Below are 13139 nucleotides of genomic sequence, written 5' to 3'. Positions count from 1 at the left end.
AAAGACAGACGCCTCATGAGCGCTTCTTCCCGAGCGCTTTGGAAAGGAGGAGAAAGACGCGCCTAGCGTTTTCCATGCGTTTTTAGGCATGATATGTGAGCGGCCCCTAAGGCGCTCACTCACTCAGCACGCACTGAAGGCTCATTGCAAAATGTCTAATGCATTTAATAGACCAGAAATAGAAGATCCCCCAATAACCAACAGGTCTGGTATTTGAGTGCACTTTGGATTCCCTGTAAGCTATAATGGTGTACCGGTGTCTAAATGCTGCGGGGATAGTTTTTGCATGTATGTTTCTCCTTTCTTTCGTCTTTTCCCAGATACTGACACAATAAGGTGATGACGGCGTAAATGAGTTGACATGTTTCAATTATTTCCGCTGGTGTTTTTTTTTTTTTTTTTTTTTATTCCCGCTGGTGTAGCAGATGCGACATACCGTTGTTTTTTTATCCACCACTCTCTTGCCATCACCATTATAGCTTAAAGGGAATCCAAAGTGCACCCAAACACCAGACCTGTTGGTTATTGTAGGATCTTTTATTTCTGGTCTGTTAAACGCATTGGCCATTTTGCAACGAGCCTTCAGCGCGTACTGAGTGAGTGAGCGCCTTAGGGACCGTTCACATATCGTGCAGAGTAGCATAACATAAACACATAACTATAAGTTGGTGTTTTTTTTCTTCTTCGGGAGTGTCCAGGGTCGTTGCCTGTTACGTCGTTTGGGTTATTGGACTACCTTGCTGAACACATATCATTATATTTCTCTCTTTTTTTTTTTCACATATAATTAATTAGTCCAACGAACTGTTCGGTACATAATGCGTACCGCGTACCAAACCAAAAGCCTCGTACCGAACGGTTCAATACGAATACGCGTATCGTTACACCCCTAATAAATATATATATATATATATATATATATATATATATATATATATATATATATATATATATATATATATATATATATATACACACACACAAACATATATATTTCCGGATCCCTGATTATTAGGGCTGTGACAATAAATCGATGCATTTCAAATTGAGTTGTTATTCTGCAACAATTTTGAGATTATCAGAATGCATGACGATTCTCTCTTGATTTGACCATATGCACGGAGCACTATTTCAAACTTCCAGGTAAAGATAAGCCCGCTCGTAATCTTCTGATGAATCTCATTTTATATGTGCTATATTATAGGTAGTGACTCTCACAGAAATATCTCCTCCTCGTTCTTATCAGAAACTGAGAAACAGAACAATTGCAACCCCTTAAATAATGATAGCAGTAATAATTATTTTATATGCAGTTTGCTAATCCCAGGTAACTGTATATTTGAATGCTGACAAATAAACAGTATCGTAACGGTTTAGGCGATTAGGCTAATCTCTTAAACAACATTGTAATGGTACATTCGATAATCAATAAATTACGTTCATGAGTCAGAAAACATGTCTTGGCGGAAAATAAAGACATTTTAAGATGAAAATGAAATTACCATTATAACCATGATATGGCAGCAGAGGATCACTCATTGGCTGCAGCTGCCATATCAACACCCTATTTTTTTTTTTTTTTTCACGTCTTTTGATTTAAGGAGGGCATACACGGTGCGATTTTTGCTGTCGTAGGAGTTTGCAAGCAATTTTTTTTTTCTCTCACACACACACACACACGCATATGTAGTTTACATAGACGTAACGATATTCTATATTGTATATACCCATACACTACCTCTATCCATCACGGAAAATGCATGTTTAAAATTTCTATTAAACACCGTATAGTATTTTTTAAAGCCATTTGGTTTACCAGGGCACAGGAATTTCCTCACAAACCATGTTTACATTGTAATACCTATTTCAGATATTTATAAACTATATACAAGAGCACACACACACAGGGTGACCAAACGTCCCGGTTTCCTATTGCTGAAAAATAACCTGTACGTGTAGGAAACAGTCACAGCTCGTATCAATATTTTATATGCAGTTATGAGAGAGGGAGAGCAGTTATATTAGGCGCGTTCGACTTGAAGCAGCGCTGCACAGAATGATCACCTGTATGACATCAAAGTACCGTGAGAGCGATTTGAATGCATTGGATAAATGTTCTCTCTTATCGCTTTTTCGCGGTACTTTAATGTCATACCTTCTGTCCGTGCAGCGGTTCTTCAAGTCGAACGCGTCTATCAACTTCGTGCGATTGCTTCTGGAATTCGTGGGTTGTAAAATCATGTCGTATATCATCTCGTCCGTATGATTTTCAGATAAACTCACTTGTGCCGTGTGCGTGGACATACAATCTTCCGACCATTCGAATTCGCACCGTGTACACCCGCCTTTATTATAAAATAAATATGTGACGAGTGGGGCGGGTATGATCCAAATATGATCCACTCACCGGTCTCTAGTCCCACGGAGGAGATTGGAAGGATACAAAAGAGGAGCAACGACAGTGAAGGATGAGAGAGGACCAGGCCTGGGCTTTATTTTGTGTTGGGTTTTTGTTTGTTTGTCGTCCGCGAGGAGCTGTCGCACTATTTTGTGTTTCTTTGATTATTCAAAGTTTAATTTGAATGTCCGCCAGATCCCGCCGCCTCCTCCTCGTGATTATAAAGTTTGTATATTGTTACAAAATATAATAAATTTAGTACTTTATCATACTGAAGCATAACATATAGCAAGTGCAGGAAGTTTTATCCAACACAGACTTGTTGCTGTAGTTTTGTTAGTCTAAATCACTTAATGCACAGCTCTATTTTGACTAGCGGCAGAAGTGGAAAGACTACAAAAATATTCTACTCAAGCAAAAGTACCATTACATTAATTAAATTTTACTTAAGTACAAGTAAAAGTACCAGTCTAAAAATCTACTCAAGTAGAAGTAAAAAGTAGCTCATTTAAAATGTACTCAGAGTAAAAATTACTTAGTTACATTTTAACAGTGGGAGGGAGGCAAAAATGGGACAGGCCAAGGGTGTCAAACTCAGTTCCTGGAGGTTCACAGTCCTGCACAGTTTAGATAAAAACCTAATTAAACACACCTGATCCAGCTCATCTAATCATTTAGGCTTATGTGGCCTGGAGCAGGATTAGAACTAAACTCTGCAGGGCTGCGGCCCTCCAGGAACTGAGTTTGACACCCCTGGGATAGCCCTATTAATCTCAAACTAGTTGTTTTTAATTAAAGGAATCAGTTATTTAGAATAATAAGACATTTCGTCCCCTTGGAATTTTAAGGTTCTATCTCACATTTTTGTCAAAATTGAGTTATTCCCATATTGTTGTATAACTTATATACATTATGTGAAAGACTTTTTTTATTTTTTCAGACATTATGGGATTTTTATTTAAAAAACAATAAGGTTCTATCTACACAGTCGAACGGAATGCAAAAACTTTAAGGGGGGGGGGGGTGAAATGTTCGTTTTCACTCAATATCCTGTAAATCTTACCTATAGAGTAGTACTGCATCCTTCATAACTCCAAAAAGTCTTTAGTTTTATTACATTCATAAGAGAAAGATAGTCTGATTACCGATATACCGTTTTTTTTCCGGAAAAACGCGAGTGGCTGGAGCCGTGACGTGTGGGCGGAGCTAAAGAATCATGAGAGTAGTCTTTTGCGTTGAGAGCGTTTGGAAGCTGTGACATTACCGTGAGGAAAAAAACATCCAAAACAAACCATGGCTAACAGTCAGATTCAGCCATATATTTATGATCCAGAATCAGATCCAGAGGCTTAAATTTAATAAGAGCAGCATCAGCAACGACGTCTCTATTTGGTATGTACTGAAACTGTATATATTTGCTTAGCGGTTTTGGAAAATGACTAAGTTCCACTTTATGTCGTTGTGGCGAGTGGGGCGGGGCCGAGAGGCATGGGAACGAGGAGTGAGGCCAGGTGTAGTGATTGGAGATGAGCTACACCTGAGCCCCACCGCTAGTATCGAGTCCCACGTAGGAGATGGAAGGATATAAAACTGGAGTGACGACCGTGAAGGACGAGAGAGGACCAGGCCTGGGGTATTATTTTATGTTTTGGCTTTTATTTGTGCGCGGGCTGACGCGCCGTTTGTGTTTATTTCTGATTATTAAAATTATGTTTTGATTGTGCGCTGGTTCCCGCCTCCTTCTTCCCGATGAATATGGAGATTTGTTTGAATCGTTACAGTGGTGCCGAAGCCCGGGAGAAGGAGGGACGCGCTGCTGAAGATCCCTCGCCGCTGTGGTGAATCCGCGGTGCCCTCGAGCTGGCGAGGTATGTGCCGCCATGGACGCTCGAGGCGGTGGGCTGGAGCGAGTTGCCGGGGACGGGCGAGCTCACTGCCGACCGCCCACGACAAGGAGGGGCGGCTGCCGTCCGTGAGGGAGCGGAGGAGTCGGCGCCGTTCGCCAGGGGGCCGGAGCCTGCCGCCTCCGTGACGGAATCCGGAGGGGCAGGGAACGGGGGACTCCTGCCGCTGCCCAATATCGGAGGAGCCGTCGCCGTCCACCGGGTGGCGGAGGAGTGTCTTGCCGTCCGCCGAGGGCCGTCCAGTGCCACCGCCGGGCACCGCGGAGGAGATCACCCAGCCGGTGGAGGCCCGAGCAGCAGTGCGTCTGGGAACCGGATTTTTTTTTTGTTTTTGTTTTTTTCTCTCTCCCCTCTCTCGTCCCTGTCGCTCCTCCTTCCATCTCCTTTTCTCTCGCCTCGTCTGTCCTACCCCCAGGTTCCCGCAGGTCCCCGTGAGCGGTCTCCCCCGGAGGGAAGGGGGGGGGGAGTAGAGCGCAGTCTCGGGAGTAGCCCCCGGCCTGCGAGGGGCGATGGGGGTATGTGGCGAGTGGGGCGGGGCCGAGAGGCGTGGGAACGAGGAGTGAGGCCAGGTGTAGTGATTGGAGATGAGCTACACCTGAGCCCCACCGCTAGTATCGAGTCCCACGTAGGAGATGGAAGGATATAAAACTGGAGTGACGACCGTGAAGGACGAGAGAGGACCAGGCCTGGGATATTATTTTAAGTTTTGGCTTTTATTTGTGCGCGGGCTGACGCGCCGTTTGTGTTTATTTCTGATTATTAAAATTATGTTTTGATTGTGCGCTGGTTCCCGCCTCCTTCTTCCCGATGAATATGGAGATTTGTTTGAATCGTTACAGTCGTCTTTTTTTTTTAAGCTGTACATGTGTACAGTGCAGTTTGATGACAACATTGCATGTTGTTTACTTGATGTGCTTACACGCTGATAGCTAAGTTAACAACACAGAGATATTTGAAGCAGTTTTACTCACCGCATGCGGTTCCAACACACGATCGTGACCCTTTTCCGTTGGAACTGCATTATCCTTAAGAAATAAACGATGTGCAAATCCGGCGTCAAACTGGGCCTTGTTTGTAAAACAAGCATCTTCGAAATGCAGGGAACAAACAAAAACACTTGCACAACTCCGTTGATGCTCTGTAAAAATAAACTCCATCCACTGGTCCCTTAATGCTGTTTTTTTTTTGGTAATCTGTGCAGGGTTGTCTTGCCCTGGCAACCAAAAACACACTTCTTTTGTGACATTTTGCGACGCTCTCGTTCTGATCAGTGAATGTCTGTGCTCTCAGTGCTCTGCTATACGGGAGCGCGCGCTCTTCCGGCAGAAGTGCCCTTAGGACCCATATAAGGAAATTCCGCTCTTACGTAAAAGTAAAATTACAGATTTAAAAAATTACTTTAAAAAGTAGAAGTACACAAAAAAGCTACTCTATTACAGTAATGCAAGTAAATGTAATTTGTTACTTTCCACCTCTGACTGGCGGGCAGATTTAACAGATTCCCTCAAGTACATTTAACATTCGCGTTTGTCATTCCTGAAATGGTATATGTGGACATTTGGTCCTCTCAGACAAACAAAACTTTTCTCCAAATTGTGAATGTATTATGTAGAGAAGTGGTTCCCAACCCTGGTCCCGGAGGCACCCCAACATTTTACGGCTTGCATGTCTCCTTAATCAAATACACCTGATTCAGGTCATAAGCTCATTAGTAGAGACTTCAAGACCTGAAATTGATGTGTCGGAGAAAGGAGACATACAAACTGTGCTGTGTTTGGGTGCCTTCAGGACCATGGTTGGGAACCACTGATGTAGAGGAACTGAGCAAAGGGCGCTCTCCTTACGGCACAGTAGTTGACCGGAAATTACTGAGTTGGCTTATGTAAAACCAGGAAGTAATTGTGCATATGGTCAATTAATAACTTAGCTTAGTTTTGAATAGCAGATGACACTGCATGTTTTATTAACAACTGTACTCTGCTTGCTTCCAGTTTCTTACACACACTTGAATATAAAATAATCATTCAATTTGAAAAGGTTGAAGCAAATTATAGTGGGCTGTGTTTAGATAAATCTCACGTCGTAAAGGCATAAAAGCCGAGGTGCAAGAACATTTAACCACTTACTTGACTCAGACAAATGCACAAGGGCACTTCATGTCCATTGAGTGTGCAGTTTAAAACTAACCTAGAACACCATCTGCCATTAAAAACTGCAGGTGTAATGTCCTAATTTTGTAATAAAGAATAAAAACCTTGACAAGGAATTTAGGGAAGACAAAGAACTATACATACACCAGGGGAACAAGGCTAACTAGATACGGCTGAAAACAATAAGACTAACGAGGGGAAAACAGAGAACGGGAACTAAACAGAACTACAATTTAAAAGACTACACTGAATAAGAGCATAGAGCCCCCTATTCAAGAGTGACGTGACATACAGCCAAGTATGGTGAACCAATAATTTGTGCTCTGCATTTAACACATCCAAAGTGCACACACACATACACCATGAACACAAACCCGGAGCAGTGGGCAGCCATTTATGCTGCGGTGCCTGGGGAGCAGTTGGGGGTTCGGTGCCTTGCTCAAGGCCACCTAAGTCATGGTATTGCTGACCTGAGACTCAAACCCACAACCTTAGGGTTAGAGTCAAACTCTAACCACTAGGCCATGGCTTCCACAAGAGACAACTTATTACATCCATAAACACACAAAAAACTAATCCAGGAGGGTGGCGGAGCAAAGGAGGACTAGAGAGAGGAATAGAGGGACAGGACCATGAAGTGGAAAAGACCTGGACAACACAGGGTCCTAGTTGAACAAGGGATCGAGGCAAAGCCAACAGAAATGGAGAACATGATGGATCAGAAGATGGTTGAGCAGGGTGGCTACGGGGCTGGAGTGGACTCTGGGACTGCCTTCCCAGCTATGCCATAGAGTTTGAGATCAGGAGCCATTGTCTTTGAAGGCAGGGACACAGTCACCTTTGTGCTGAAGGTGTCAGACAGGGAAGTGTGTGCACCCCACACACTAAGGACATTGGCAGCCATCATTGGAAGCCCCTCCGGGGCCACAAGTCTTGGGACCTGAAGGACCACCAGACCTAGGTCCTCCGGAGCCACAAGACATGGGACCTATAAGACCACCAGACCTGGGACCTACGGGGCCACAAAACTTGGGATCTCCGGGACCACCAGATCTGGGACCTCTGGAACCATCAAACCTCGAACCTCCAGGGTCACAAGACCTGGGACCTCCCAGGCCACAAGACTTGGGACTTATAAGAACACCAGATCTGGGACCTATAGGACCACCAGACCTGGAACCTCTGGGACCATCAGACCTGGGACTTCCAGGGTCACAAACTTGGGACCTCCGGGGCCACCCGACCTGGGACCTCTGGAACCATCAAACCTGGAACCTCCGGGGTCACAAGACCTGGGACCTCCGAGGCCACAAGAATTGGGACTTATAAGAACACCAGATCTGGGACCTATAGGACCACCAGACCTGGGACCTCTGGGACTTCCAGGGTCACAAAACTTGGGACCTCCGGGGCCACCAGACCTGGGACCTCTGGAACCATCAAACCCGGAACCTCCGGGGTAACAAGACCTGGGACCTCCAGAGCCACAATATTTGGGATCTATAAGACCATCGGCCCTGGGACCTCCAGGGCCACAATACTTGGGATCTATAAGACCATCAGACCTGGGACCCTTGGGGCCACAAGACTTGGGACTTATAAGACTACCAGACCTGGGACCTACAGGACCATCAGACCGGGGACCTCCGGGGCCAAAAGACTTGGGACTTGTAAGACTACCAGACCTGGGACATAAGGGGCCACTAGATCTTGGACTTCCAGGACAACCAGACCTGGGACATAAGGGGCCACCAGACCTGAGACTTCCAGTACCATCAGACCTGGGACCTCCAGGACCACTGGATGTGGGTGCTCTGTATTCGGATCTACCAGGCATGAGATCACCAGACTACACAGAACCCTGATGTTGACATGCTATTTGCATTATTAGACAGGTTACAATTATGGCTTCCAAGACCTTGTCCACATTAATGTTTTCATTTGAAAATGCATCTTTTTCTCTCCATTTTGCCCTTCCTTCCACACTAAGATGGCACTTTTTGTCAAAGAAAATGTAGCTTTAAAAAAAAAACGCTCTTTAAAGTAGATACGTTTGTGAATTTGTGGTCTGTGAATTGAGGCTTTTTGACTGTTTAGTCATGTGACACATATTGTACCAATAGATATCGGTATTGTTTCTGTTATGTGCTATTCACTTTCACACTATTACTACAGGCTGTTACATTGCACACTCTTCATATCACAGTCCTGCAAAGATGAAAGAAAATTTACTTGATTTACATGTGATTGCTGTTTACCGCAAAACATGAGGCAGTTGCATTTTAGATCAGACATACATTCAGGAGTGCATGCAACCTGTGAATGAGATATTTTCCTTAATAAAATGATCCTGCCAGAAGAATTGCATAAAAACGTGTCTTGTCTGTTCTGTCTCAGTGAGCTTTTTTGAGGGTTTACGCATGTAACAATTTCCTGAAGTTTCAGTCTGGATGAGAAACTTTTGGAAAATGCTTGAAAACTCTAGCATGGACAGTGGACAGAGTTGTAAAATTAAAATGCAGTTTTCAAACATATGGATTCATATAGACATATCCCAAGGCTGCATTTGTAAATGATTGACTGCTATATATTTGTAATAAAGAACAATTTGTGTCTGCAAGTTTCTGTATCTCAAAAATGTATTATGCAGTGAGCTTGAAGGAAACATTTTTTTAATGACCTTTTTGTCTGATTTACCTCGTATTGTTTTTACTCACAAAACTTGTTTATACCCTTTTTAAAGACACAAACTGACTTGGATTCATATCAACTTTAAGATTAAAATACATTTTAATGTAGGTGACCTGCTGGTAAATGTAGAGTGTCATATCTGTGTATTCTATTTGCTGACACAGACTGGATTTATTAAGGTAGTTACTGTTAATCTCTTTATAACAGAATGCCTGTGTGTTTCAGATCCAAGGTGTGATCCGGCCGCATGCCATCATCATCCTCCCCAGCAGCAGTGGGATGGAGCTGTTGCTGTGTTACGAGGACGAGGGCGTCTATATTGACACCTACGGCCGCATCACCAGGGAGACAGTGCTGCAGTGGGGGGAGATGCCCGCCTCCGTGGGTGAGCTCCACACACACACACACACACACACACAGATGTACATGATGCACATACCATACAGTGATTATCTGTTCAGGGTGCAGTATGGATTTGATTGTCTTATGTATCTGAGCTTGAGAACTATGCTGCTCATCTAGAGCTGCAGTCATATTAAGGAAGTTCTTGTAATGACGGATGTGCATGAGACTCTAAATGTGAAAAAGCAAAACAAATCATTTGGATGGATGAGTCACCTCACTTCCTACACATCCACAGAAGAAGTGGAGCAAAGCTGCCTGTTCTTCAACTCTGAATGAGGCTGAACACAATAAAGACGCTGAGGTTTCCAAAATCCACACCACAACTGAAACAGTATATTTGGCATTGCATTCAGAGATGAAGTCATGCATTTATCTTCTGTGAACGTTACTTTAGCACACACTCCGATCAAACGTGAAGTTAATATTGTTATTGTTCTCAGTGTGATCAGGCCTGTACTCATGGCACGTGATGTGTGATGAAACAGAAGGCAATCCAGTGAGAGCCATTAGATCTGATGATTTCTCTTTCTCTGTTTGAATAATATTCACTGCTTCATTCCCTCAGCAGTGTCTATATGAAGCGGTCACGTAGTGTACCAAAGATGGGGTAAAGGCAAAGCACAGTGACATCTTATATGTCATAGGGTCAAGGGAATTTGATTTTCTCAGTTCATGAGCCCTATATAAATCAGATCTGCTGATGTTGAACAGCTCCAGATCATCTGAGCTTTACTGAGCTGAATCAGCTGGAGATGTTTATCCGTGGCTCAGGTCGATGTGATGATGTTGTTGTTGATCTGCAGCTTATCTTCAGTCGAATCAAGTGATGGGATGGGGAGAGAAAGCCATCGAGCTGAGATCTGCTCAGACGAGCAGTCTGGAGGGAGTCTTCATGCACAAGAAGGCCCAGAAGCTCAAGTTCCTGTGTGAGAGAAACGATAAAGTAAGAAAGCATCTGTACACTTGTGTAATATCAGATTCAGAAATGGAAGAATTCTCTACAGATTATTCTCACAGGACATAGAAATGGACCATGCGTGTGTGTGTGTGTGTGTGTGTCTGCAGGTGTTCTTCGCGGCGATGCAGTCTGGTGGAAGCAGTCAGATCTACTTCATGACGTTAGGACAGAACACTCTCTTCAGCTGGTGATGTTCACAGACGGCTGCTGGTCAAACTACAGACCACCTTCAAGAGTCAAACTGTCCTCTTTCTGTATTCACATGTAAACATTTTAATAGAAGTGATATATTATAAACATATTGTATGTAAAATAGGTGATATATTGTGTTGCGTCTGACAGTGTCAGCATTTGTCTTGATCTGTGTGTAAAACATAAACCTTTTAATTTGAACTTTTTATTACCATGTCATGCTGATATTTTGTCCCTAATACCTGATTATTTTATTGTATAATGATAACCATGGCTGGTACACGGTGAAGCCCATACTAACAGCTAATAGACTAACTGTCGAACATTGTAGCATCTTTTGAGAGAAATACTGTTACCGATGACTGCAGACATTCAGCTTCTTTTCACAGGCTTTCCAAGGAAACACTTTTAATTAGAACTAATGGCAGTTTATCTTAATGTTGTTTTGTGTGTTTGTTAATTATAGTTCCCGCTGTACTAAAACACAAACATAACTAGACAATTGATCATGATAAAAGTGATCTAATGAAAGTAGGGATGTCCTGAGCGTGTTTTTAACTGATTGGTATGAGTGGATACTCAACATTCAATGACCCGGATCGGATCAGTGGCACAACAATTATACAATTAATTATACACAAGTGTCTGCACGCAGATTAAATGATTGCTCTATGTCTGCAGTCTGAACATCGCTATTCATTTGCTTTGTACATTTGAGAATTATTCTTTGATTGGCATCAGTCTATTTCTCACACGTTTCTTAGATGAAGGAGTGTTTTCTGCTGGTTCTGGTTAATAAGTCTTCAGTATTGATTCTTTAGGTACATTGACAGTTCGACAGAGTCATGCTTCTGAGCTCAAGTATAAACACAAATACATAATTCACATACTTAAATTCATGAAATAAATGCATCAGTCACCTCTCTCTGATAGTTTATGATTTGAGACGTTCCGAGACATTCACTGACACTCAATACATTTCTGTCACTTAACGGAGTATTAGTTCAGTGTCACAAGACAGTTCAGAAAGATTTTTATTGTTCTTGGAATGAAAAAATAGTAGAGTAAAGCATGGTTGTGTGTGGAAATCATTATAGCAAGTGTGGAGTGATTTGTGATGCACGTGATTCTGTTGTTTCTCAGCCTTAAATGAGGAAATTAAACGAAGCAAAGAAAAGCAGCAGGAAGAGGAAGATGTTCGTATGAAAGAGAGTTGAAGAAAGTTGAAATGTGGGAAGTCAGAGTTGTAAAAAGCCAGAGGTATGGCGTTTGGGATCAGATGGCTTGAACTGTCCATTGAAATGTTATATTTGCACTGAAAACACCACTGCTTGTGAGGATGCAATACTTGTGATTGTGAACCACGTGCAGTTTACATCGCACGCATACAGACTAACTTGCTTAATACTACTGTTATAGTTTGACACATTATTGATTTTACTCTTTTATTAACAATCAAACTAAAAATGGCATGCTAAGAGTTTTATAGGCTTGATTTGACACTAGAGAACAGACGTGTGAGCATTAGTATTCTGATGATTTGCAGCGCACTGAATTTATCCTGTACTCCAGCAGAGCATCTCAGTGTATGGAGACGAGTGTTTGCACACAACAGTATCATCACTGAACTCTGTTCTGAGGTGCTTCAGTAGTTTCATGTAATCAGGAATCCGCTGGGAGTCTGATGCTCAGATCAGCTCTGCTGCTTCATCTGTTTCGTCACAGCAGAGTAGACAAAGTCTTGTTTTTCTTTTCTCTACCGTGCCTTAATGTGCCCTGAATGCCATCTGGCTCGTGTTGTGTATGAGACATCATGAATGTAAAAATCAAACATTAAAATGTCTGAGAGTCGGTTTCTGTACTTTCACTTTCATGCTGTACATTAACAACAGAGGATTTTAATTTAACTCAAAGCTTTCTCTTCTTTGCAATAGTGTAATTTGACTGTATATTTCCTGTACTGTATATATTCCTAGATACAGTTCAGTATCAAGCACTGTAGGAAGCACCATGTACTCCGTTATGATCATCAAAAACTCTTCTTTTAGGTTTCAGTAACAGCACATTGCATATAAAGTGTAATTTGTGTGTCACATGAAGGAATCGAGCCAAATAAATGCTTTAAGAAAACAGGGCTCAGTGTGTCTTTGTTTAGCTGTGCTACATTAACACCCATACAAGCCATCATCATGCACATGATTTGTAGAAAAAAAAGCTCATAGTTATAAATCATGAAAAATGTATAAGTCATTTTATTCGAACTCTTATCATATACATTGTTTATAGACTCTATACAGTGATCAGCTCTATACAACTGATCCGCTGTGCATTATTGAGGAAGAGATTCAACAAAGTTTGGAGCTCATGTTCCCACAAAGAAAACACTACAAGTGTGGACAAACATTATAAGAAATAATAATTTGAATGAAAATGCACAAATA

General features: G+C 42.4%; 2 protein-coding genes across 7 annotated transcripts in view; one reads left to right on the top strand and one right to left on the bottom strand.

The window, feature by feature from the left end:
• Positions 1-12828, top strand: part of LOC113113510 (traf2 and NCK-interacting protein kinase-like) — a 61515-nt gene extending 48687 nt beyond the window's left edge. For all 6 annotated transcript variants that reach the window (XM_026279734.1, XM_026279730.1, XM_026279733.1 and 3 more), the window contains 3 exons: positions 9369-9528; positions 10352-10491; positions 10614-12828. In XM_026279734.1, coding sequence (XP_026135519.1) covers positions 9369-9528; positions 10352-10491; positions 10614-10697 — 384 coding nt within the window. In that variant the 3' untranslated portion in view covers positions 10698-12828. The remainder of the gene's footprint in view (positions 1-9368; positions 9529-10351; positions 10492-10613) is intronic.
• On the bottom strand, positions 6906-9355 carry LOC113113512 (S-antigen protein-like). The gene is made up of 2 exons (XM_026279737.1): positions 7817-9355; positions 6906-7625 (listed from the first exon to the last, which is right to left on the bottom strand). Exons 1-2 carry the CDS (start codon positions 8287-8289, stop codon positions 7337-7339), a joined length of 762 nt encoding a protein of 253 aa, XP_026135522.1. The 5' UTR covers positions 8290-9355; the 3' UTR covers positions 6906-7336.
• Positions 12829-13139: the final 311 nt, after the last annotated feature.

The sequence above is a fragment of the Carassius auratus genome, chromosome 14 (genome assembly GCF_003368295.1).
Source record: "Carassius auratus strain Wakin chromosome 14, ASM336829v1, whole genome shotgun sequence".
Taxonomy (NCBI): Eukaryota; Metazoa; Chordata; class Actinopteri; order Cypriniformes; family Cyprinidae; genus Carassius; species Carassius auratus.
The sequence above is the reverse complement of the archived record's forward strand: the minus strand, read 5'-3'. Positions and strand labels throughout refer to the sequence as shown.

Coding starts and splice junctions, on each gene's coding strand:
- LOC113113512 (XM_026279737.1), bottom strand. CDS start 8,289: ATGCCTGGTAGATCCGAATACAGAGCACCCACATCCAGTGGTCCTGGA. Junction 7,626..7,816: donor GGAAGTCCCAGAGGTCCCAG/GTCTGGTGGTCC, acceptor CAGAGGTTCCAG/GTCTGGTGGTCCTATAGGTC.